General features: G+C 38.7%; 1 protein-coding gene across 1 annotated transcript; it reads left to right on the top strand.

The window, feature by feature from the left end:
* Positions 1-804: 804 nt before the first annotated feature.
* On the top strand, positions 805-4,845 carry yipf5 (Yip1 domain family, member 5). Its single transcript, XM_028421351.1, has 6 exons — positions 805-939; positions 1,734-1,851; positions 2,122-2,294; positions 3,150-3,295; positions 3,397-3,578; positions 3,710-4,845. The coding sequence occupies exons 2-6, from the start codon at positions 1,742-1,744 to the stop codon at positions 3,870-3,872; spliced, it is 774 nt and encodes a 257-aa protein (XP_028277152.1). The 5' UTR covers positions 805-939; positions 1,734-1,741; the 3' UTR covers positions 3,873-4,845.
* Positions 4,846-9,865: the final 5,020 nt, after the last annotated feature.

Here is a 9,865-nt window from a genome sequence, read left to right as displayed (position 1 = left end):
TGTTTTGTGCATTTCCTTATTTGCATATTCTCACGTCTCACAGGTCATACCAGCATGTGATCCTTTTCTCCAGCTCTCATTTCCTACTGTCCCTGTTTCCTCTCGGCAGAGGTCATCAGCCCATTACTTTGCATTATCTGTCATCATCAAAGAGGATGGTTCCGCCTGCAGTATTCTGTAGCGGTGCAGTTCCCCTGCACAGGCAGAGCGATTGATCTGCTTCCTGATGAAAGAGTTCTTCCAGGAGCCCAGTGCATGTCCTGTTAAACTACCTATCTACCGCCTTAATTTATAAGACCTCATTCTTCTCAACCAAGTTATAATCTAAGTTATAGAAATGCTGCAATATTTTACATTATTTGGGATTGGTTTTATATTTTCTCTGAACACAGGAGTGACCTTTACCTGACTTATTTGAGTTTAAATTTCAATCTGATTTTAATGTAACACCATTAAAAATCACTTATTGGCCTGTTGCAGTGCTATTTGCTCCATTTGTTAAAATTAGCTGTAGGTTAATGCTGTTTTTTTTATTAGGGCAATCCATAACACATGAAGTTTGCAGCACTTTATGTGCTGACCTTTAGAACTAAAATGTTTCTGTTTTACAAAATGATCTTTATATATCTATAATATCCAACACTCTGACAATGGCATTTTCAACAGGAAAATAAACAACATTGCATAAAAATTATGCTATATTTATATACTAAACCAGCTCCTGACTTTGTATAATTAGTAATATTGTATATAACTTATATATTGTAATACCGCTGTTTACCTGCAGAGCGCGCTAAATTTTCGTCGATGAGTTTTATTTGTATGGCCCTTCCAGCTTCCCGTTGGCTGCGTATCATCCCGGAAGATTTACTTTTCTCCTGACACGTAGCAACCTCAATCAAGTTGGCAGGGCTCTGGTAGATTTGTTAAACATCACAGGTAAGAGTTCCATGTTGTTTTGCTTTCATAGAGTCAAAATAGTGATGTTGTGAGAAAATTCACAGAGAATAATGAATCCACCATTGACACTATGAGCAAGATATGCAACTTAGCTCGTCGCTAGCATCAGCTAACCAGCTAACCACAGAGTTAACGGTACGTTAGCCTCCTAAAGATTAGTAGCTGTTGCTTTATTTGGAGAAGCCGGACTTGTTATTCGATAGTCAGCACAGTTATTAATAAAGTGCGAGGAGATTAACGCAACACACACTTGTCTTGGGTTTGTTTGCAAATCTGTTAGCTTCTTTAGCACTGCTACATCATGATTATATAGAAGTAGCTAGCATCTTTGACGGCTAATGGATGCCGGTAACTTAATTAAGGTAAAATCAGTAAACGTATAGGTGGAGACTAAGGTAATTTTGTGAAAGGCCACTGGTTAGTTTAAGAATTATTTAACTAAGCGTAGTTAAAACTAGTTGTTGACAGCTGCTTATGAGTTAAACAGCTGCAACATAACTTTTCCTAATGTATAACGCAGCTTTGATGCTCGATAGAAATGTAGCTTAAAAGATATATTAGGGAGGATCAGTATTTTTATTTTAACTTATCTCATTTCTATTGACAACATATCCAGCTGTCACCTCTTTATTGAAATGCATTTTCTAACATGGTAACACCTCAAACAAACAAACAAAGTCTGAGATAATAAAAAAAACCTGGCTGAGGCTCTAAACCGAAAAAGTTTCCAATGGCTAATATGCTGCTGTTTATGTCTTCATTGCTACTAACAGAGTAAGAGATGTCGGGGTTTGACAACTTCAACACAGACTTTTATCAGTCCAGCTACAGTGTAGACGACCAAGGCCAGGCTGCCTATGGCTACAGCAACGCTGAAAACCCTTACAACAAGTAAGTTCTCATTGCTCTTACGCACGCAAATATTGTCTTAGTTGTGCTTCTCTATTCCCAGTTTTGCAAATTGTTGGCTTGGTGAACTGGCAAGTTCACTATCAGCTTATTTGTGTGTTTTTACAGTCAAAATAGTGCTAAAACTCAAGTAGTATTTGCATTTTTCTATTTAAAAAATAAACTTATTCCTGTTATCATTGTATGCTTAGTTTGTGTATTATTGTATTATTTGTTGAGAAGTCAGTGTGATCATCTTGATTCTGTTCCCAGGGGTTATGGTCAGTATGATTACTCCCAGCCTATGGGCTACTCTACCCCGGGAATGATGCAGCCCCAGCAGCCATATACAGGACAGATCTTTCAGCCCACACAGACCTACACTCCATCCCCGTCACCGTCTATGTACAGTAACAGCTTCGATGATGAGCCACCACTGCTAGAAGGTTTGTGAAGCACTTTGACCTCTCCAGACCCGTTTTGACTGACATAATACTTGTTTTGTGTGTGTGTGTGTGTAAGTCTAGTTGTAGTGCAATACAAAAAAAAACAGCCAAGTGCTAGTATTAACATTTGGTCAGGTGATTCTAAACATTACTTGATGACTCTTGTTTATTCACTACGTTGAATACATTTGATGGACTTTAGCACTTAATCTTGTCTCCTGTATTACTTTTAGGCCATTAATCTTAGAATGATTTCCTAGGACGTTAAATTTGCCTGTTGCATGTGTATGCAGAGTCAGAGAACCTCATAACTGCAAGAAAGAATTGATAGAATAAAAAAGCACTGATGGCTCAAAGGGTACAAAAAGTGACTGCTTAACTGGGAGGGAGTCATTTCTCTGATTTTGTGGTGTATTTTGTTTTTTTATTGGCATTCATATATCTATTTAAATGTCGGACTGACAGTTTTCATAGAAATGTAGTCTGTGTTCTTAGTTTAATTTTTTTTTTCCGTTTGGCAAGTGGAAAACAAACACCATCCCTTTTGTTAGGAAGGAATCTGCAATGTCAACTGACACTATTGTAACTGTCTCAGTAAATAATATATCACGGACTAAGATTAGTGTGACCTATAAAAATGATGAAACACCTTGAGGCTACTAAGAGGATATGTCTCCATCACACGGACAGTTGTCTTTTTTTCCATGAACAAAGTGCTGACACGTCTGAGTATAACTGCAAGAGCACATCATACTAGATACTGTACATACCTCTGTGCTCTTTTCACCCAAGTATCACATTTCTAGGATTCAGTATGTCATATGTGTGTTTTTCTGTTCTGTTATCTTCTTTTAGAATTAGGAATCAATTTTGACCATATCTGGCAGAAGACTCTGACTGTGCTCCATCCATTGAAAGTAGCAGACGGCAGCATCATGAATGAGACAGACCTCGCTGGCCCCATGGTCTTCTGTTTGGCTTTTGGAGCTACTCTTCTCCTGGTAAGTCGTTTGATTCATGCTGGGGAAAAATAGTAAGAACAACCTTAATTAATGGTGAGTGAGTTTCTGAGTGTGTGTGCTTCTTTTTGTCCTCTTCACAGTCTGGTAAGATCCAGTTTGGTTATGTATACGGTATCAGTGCGATCGGCTGCCTCGGCATGTACTGCCTGCTGAACCTTATGAGTATGACGGGTGTGTCATTCGGCTGTGTGGCGAGTGTGCTGGGATACTGCCTCCTTCCCATGATCCTTCTCTCCAGCTTTGGAGTCCTCTTCTCCTTACAGTGAGTACACAGCAAAACAAAGCTGAAGTATGATAAAGCAAGCAAAGCCTTGATTATCTATAGCCATTCACATATAAATATATACATTTTATTAAACTGTATCAAAGGATAATTTTCTGCTCTTTCTTCAGGGGCATGATGGGGGTCGTACTAACAACAGCAATTATTGGTTGGTGCAGTTTCTCCGCCTCAAAGATCTTCATCTCGGCGTTGGCCATGGACGGGCAGCAGCTGTTGGTTGCTTACCCCTGTGCTTTGTTATATGGAGTCTTTGCCCTCATCTCGGTCTTCTAAAAAAGTATAATTGAGCAACAGTTTAAAATAAAAGCTCCCCAGTTTCTGTATTTTCAGTCTAATTAGCATCAGCGCAATTAGCGTAATTATTAGCTAATTACACTGTTACTTCAGAATGGGAGCTCTTATCTAAAATGGAAAGGATTTTTTTTTTCTTTTTCTCACTACATGTCAGCTTGACCTTCTGCAAGCTGGAGTGAATCATGTCACTATGACCTTTCTTCACCTTGCACCCTTCATGCATCTTAAAGGAGAGGACTGTCGAGTTTAGCCTGATAAGAAAAAAGAAACTCCCCTTTGGACTGTTTTCAGCTTTAAATGACCTGGTGTAGTCCTATGATTTTAAGGACATGAAGGGGAAGGACGCCATCGGTTAGTTCACAGTGGAAACCCTAGAAGACTATTTAATTTGGACATGAATGGAGAAAAGGTTCTCAAATTTTCAAGAAGATAATCAACCTTGCAGGCTGTTTTGGAGCTGATTAAAATGTCACGTATCTTTTTTTTTTTGCGAAGACTTTTCTAGTAAAGGACTAAGGGAAACACCCACTGCGATTCTGAACAGTCTACATTCACTCGTCCTTCTTTCTCCCAGAAGGGAAGAGAACGGGTCTCCTTGGTGTCTACTTTTCTGTGGGATCGAGGAGCCATGAACCCCATCATCTTTGACACAGCTGCTCGGTTATATCTGTATTTTATTATATTCTTTTGAGATTCATTTGATGCCTTTCAGGAAAAGACAACTACAGTTTGCACAGAAGCATTGTTTTAATTGTCCAAAGCAAACATGTTTGATTAGTTATTGACAGGTAATTGAAAGAGGGATACTTTATGTTTCTAGCTACAGACAGATGTCTTTATAGGATTTTTTTTGTATCCCTATAAATCTTTATTTTACAGACAGCTCACTTTGTATGCTTCGATGTGTCATCTGTTGTCTTCTCATGCACATTAAAGTTTTTTTTGAAGGTTATCTGCCTTGTTATTAAATGAAGAAGCCGCTATTAAGACTGAAACGGCAATAGTATTTGTGCCTGTAGCTGTTTGTTGTGTAGCAGAAGAGAGGGTTGGGGCACTGGAAGAAGTGATTGTATGATACTTAATGACGGTTCACAACAGCCTGCAGATGTTTTATAACAGCTGGTTAGTAGATGAAAAGAAATCGTCTCTATACTTTGATCCACACGTCATTTTTAGTTGCTTCTCGTGTGAAAAAGTCGTAACAGTGCCCACTTTACAACTACATGCTTGAGGTCATACAAACAAAAACACAAGTCTCACTAGTGTTTGGACACATGTAGTAGAATCACACTGAGGGAAATACAAAAATACAAGCCTCCTTTTTTCTTGTACCTTCTGCTTTTTCCTCTCCACTAACATACACAAACTACATACACGGGTCCTCCTTAAATAGATGATAACCCACTTAGGAGGAATGAATAATTCAAAAATGAAAATGTAGTTTTTCTATTTCAACAAACTCTAAATCAAGGAGATGCTTTGCATTTCAAGCAAACCTACAAGGAGCAGTCGGCTCTTACATGCTGTTCTCTCATACGGCCAATATGCATTTTGAGTATTTATAATCTATGTGTAGCGTCAATATGAGAAACTGTATTTGGGTTCTATTAATGGCTGTAAGTGTCCAGTGTTGTATTTAGTATAGGATAAAAAAAATTAAACCCGTCAGGGAATGATTTTTCCCACCTCATGTGTGCACTCTCTGGATAAAGTCCAGAGCACTTCAGATTATTCCACGGTTATGTGTCCTTACGGCTCTGGGGATCTCAGAAGAAGAGGCACTCTGGCAGTGAGCAGGATGTTGACATTCAAACATCCTTGGTGTATGTACAGTGTTTGGTTTCAGGCAGTTTGCAGAGCTTGTTGTGTTTCAGCACCGTGCATCTGGATCCACTCAGAGGCATGTCACATTCTCACATTTTTCCTACAGAAGGAATTCATTCAATTCCATGCATTTCCTTTGTAGAAGCAGTCAGTCGTCATCACTGCGTTGTTAGTCAGTACTCCAATAACACACTAACATTTAACACTGTGCATTCCTGTGGTAATGTTTATGGAAGTAAGAAAAATAGTTATATTTCCTATTTGTGAGAGGAAATTGAATTAATTTAGATATGATCTGATGTTTTTTTAAACATATTTTTTAGAAAACACAGCCAAATCAAATCACTAAAACATGACCAAAATTCAAAATTAAACATTGTTTACATGGGACTGCATTTCCACCTTCTGAATCAATTGCACTCAGCTGCCTCCAGATGGCAGTGTTGAGTCACTGTGCTGCCAGAGGGGCTGATTGTTTTTTTGTGTATTTATTATGTTTCCTGTGGTGCAATGACTGCATCCTCTCATCTTGTTTTTTATATTGTGTCATTATAAAGAAATCTATCCCACCATGTGTGAGGAGCACTAAACATTCAGAACTCAGCACATTCAATTGCTTGTTTACATATTTGTTTAAATGTCTCTTTGGTTGCTTAATCAGCCTATCATACAAAAAGTAGTGTAGCGTGTCATTTGCTGGCTGCATTTATATCAATTAAAGGAGTATATAGACTGTAGGTTTGTGGTGGAATGCTAAATTTATCCTCACAAACACCTGTTGCACAAGGTGCAACAAGAGACAATAAGACAAGAGCCTTATTGTGACTCAAGTAGGTGTAAGGTCTAAATAAGAGGGATGAGACAAACTGATCCTGCACACGTTTTTCAGAGTATCATATTAATAAAGATCTTTGTATGCCTGATCCCTATTAGAACTTCAACTAATCATAAAAAACATTTTGTTTGACCATTCTGCTTGTCTGTGGGGAATAAGAGCCTCGGTACCATTATGTCATCTAATGGAGGATAATCTCACCTCCATCTGGCTGGCCTGGGCTGCAGTCTGTCCTGCCCAGCAAGCAGGCCTGGCAGACTGACAAGAAGCAGCTAATGATGAAAGTGGTTGGAAGGAATGAAAAAAAAAGAAGCTGTGAATCCAGAATTATCACAGTTTACTATGAGGTGCCCATTTCAACTAAAAGTCAGTTACTGCATCTGTAAAATGTAACATAATGACTGTAATTCTGGACGTATAGTTTTTTTCATTGTCCCGGGACATGAGCTGTTTTGCATTTACTGTGTACAGCAGCGGCTTTCCAGCAGAATAACCAGAAGAACAACTGGTTATTTATCGTGAAGAGCAATACAAGAATTAATCAATTACAAATACATTCCTACAATGATTGGTTACAGCCTGAGGGATGCATTTCATATAACCAGCTTCAGGCACACACGCACACACACAGAATGGCAGCTAACAAACTATCAGGAGATTGATAAGAATCACCTGAATCTGCATAAAATCTATTTAAAAATATTATCTTAAAGCTTCAGTGCTGGAGTGTGGTCTCAGCTTCTAGATGCTGCGGCCTCCACACAGGCCCACTGTGAATTCAAACCTGAAGAAAGACACAGAGATTTTTCTTCCTAAAGAGTTACACCCTTTAGATTATGCATACATAGTACATGAACAAATATATATAATCTCATAATATATAATTTAATGAATTCTTGACATCTTTTACTTATTATTTTCGTAATATTTGCTTTGTTTCTGTTTTTAAAAGGCCGGACAGATGTAGCTGGATTGAATAACAGATGTGTCTTGTGTGGGCGATACACTACAAAAAGCTACACACACACACGCACACACACAAAACAAGGCTGATTAGGATGTTGTCTTCAGTGAGGGAGCAGACGAGCGACAGGTGGAAATGTAACGATTGGTATTCAGCAACGCGGAGCTGCCTTTTAATGCATCTGCAGAGCCAACAGCACATGAATATTCACAGGGCAACTGTTAGCACAGCACTGAGTGTGATTTGCTCCTGCACTTCATTAGGCTAATTGTCTCCCCCCCCTCATTGCGCCGTGGACTCTTCTAACAGTTGATTCAGAACTCAATGAACTAATGCAAACACTGCAAGGGATGCAGAGGGACAGCAGAGTCTGGCTGAGGGGAAAGAAGTGTGTGTGTGTGTGTGTGTATTCATGGATGTGATGGTAAGGCATGTGCATAACAGATCATTTTACAGATATTGATCTTATTACAAAGCTAAACACATGCATGAAAAGACCTGAATATGCACAGACACATGTATGAAGCTCCACTGCTTTCCCACATGCACGTGCACATAATAAGATATGTATACAAGCATGTGAAGGAACCAACACAGGATGAAGCTATAATGAGCACTAGAACTATGCTCATTGATTCATGGCTATTGATTACAAGTCATCTATAATAAATCCATCCTATATAATGCTTGGCCAGCCAATATGACTTACAGTATATAGAAAATTATGAGAAAATAGAATTATTTGTATTACGTTCCCACAACCTCATTTAAACATGTAATAGTTTCTGCTTTTGATGTGGGTAAAGTTGGGATATATGAGAAACTGCTGAAGTTGTGCAGCTCTTCTGTTTTTTATTATTCTAAATCTGCATCAATCTGCACCATCCCAGTTTAGGAAAGAAAGCAACCCTTGTCTATTTCTGTCCTAGAGTCAGTTTTCCTGTCCTCCCATCTCCACTGCTTTCTGTTCACAGAATATGCACTTGTAACTGTACACGAGCCCTTTGCAGCATGGCAAAGAAAATGAAGGGTTCATGAACAGATTTATTGTTTTATAACATGACATTATGGACCTTTCAGCAGTACTTGTCTTACAGTCTTGTTTACCCTTGTAAAAAAAAATCTTCCTTACAGTGGAACAGTGTACAGCTTCAGATTAGAGAGAGCAAAGGCTGGAAGTCCAGGCCTGGAGGTGCTCTCATTCAATATGCATGACATAAGCATAGTAACTGGGAACATCAGCTTAGCACAGAGAGCAGTAACTAAGCTGATGTCATCCTATATTTGTGCTTTTATTAGCTGAGCTGTGAGTCACCATTTTATTCCATCCCCATGTTTTGTTTGGTTTCAGGCTTTTTTTGTTTTTGTTTTTTTTTTTACTTCCTGGGAACTTTTATTCAAATGATTATGACGCCTGCATGAGAGACAGACAGTAGTGAATTTAACTAAATTGCCTGAATCAGTCACCGTGACATGCAAAGGTTAAATGTAATTAAACCCAATTTCCTTCTCGTAATTTGTATGAAAGTAGCACATAAAGAAACCTGGCATCCATACTCCAAGTTTCTAAGCTACAGGAAAGCCGGCTTCTAATAATAATGCTGACATTATTTAAGTCTCTCCTTTTTTTTTATCTTGCCAAGGTAATAAAATATAAATGCACATAATCATCCCACCTATTTATTTATTGATGAAACCTATCTGCTGTATACGTATATATAGACTTGGTTTGTTTTTCTCGGCTGGTTATGCAACAACCTCATGCCATTACAGCGATCAAAACCTCAGATGTGGAAGAGGAGAATAAAGGAGCTGCGGGGCTCATAGTCATGATCACCAGATGCACTGGCAATGTATTTTTAATATGTATTGCATCATAACACATTGCAAATTTACACTGTATACATTGTGTATAGTGACTTAATGTTATATAATGCAGTGCAATGAATGAGGCCTACAATGGCTTAGAACTGCGGAGCTCGTGGTGTACACTTCATCTGTTTTTTTTTTTTTTTTATTGCCATCTTTTTTTATATTGCCATCAAGTATTGTAGCGGTTCAATTTAGTCCCCATGACTCGCTGGGGATAACATCATGGTCATCGCTGCAGCAGCCATCATTGAAAAACACAAACTCTCTGCTCCCTCCAGGAACCTGGAAGTAATTGGCCGCATGTTGGAGAGCTGCAGAGGGATCTATAGACCTCAAATGGAAGAGCTCGAGTGGAAAAGAAAAAGTCTTGACACGGCCTTGTATAACCTGTGGACTAAATTATTTATAAAAATGAGCCAATGACAGTGATGCCGGGTTTGATATGCCGCAGCAGGACAAGCTCAAGGGAGGTACACA

Source organism: Parambassis ranga, chromosome 14 (assembly GCF_900634625.1).
Source record: "Parambassis ranga chromosome 14, fParRan2.1, whole genome shotgun sequence".
Taxonomy (NCBI): domain Eukaryota; kingdom Metazoa; phylum Chordata; class Actinopteri; family Ambassidae; genus Parambassis; species Parambassis ranga.
This window is presented reverse-complemented; position numbering and strand designations above follow the sequence as displayed.

Bases quoted from the DNA above. Each gene is read 5' to 3' on its own strand.
- yipf5 (XM_028421351.1), top strand. From the start codon at position 1,742: ATGTCGGGGTTTGACAACTTCAACACAGACTTTTATCAGTCCAGCTAC. The intron at 1,852-2,121 runs GTAAGTTCTCAT...TTCTGTTCCCAG, and splicing joins GCTGAAAACCCTTACAACAA to GGGTTATGGTCAGTATGATT. The intron at 2,295-3,149 runs GTTTGTGAAGCA...ATCTTCTTTTAG, and splicing joins TGAGCCACCACTGCTAGAAG to AATTAGGAATCAATTTTGAC.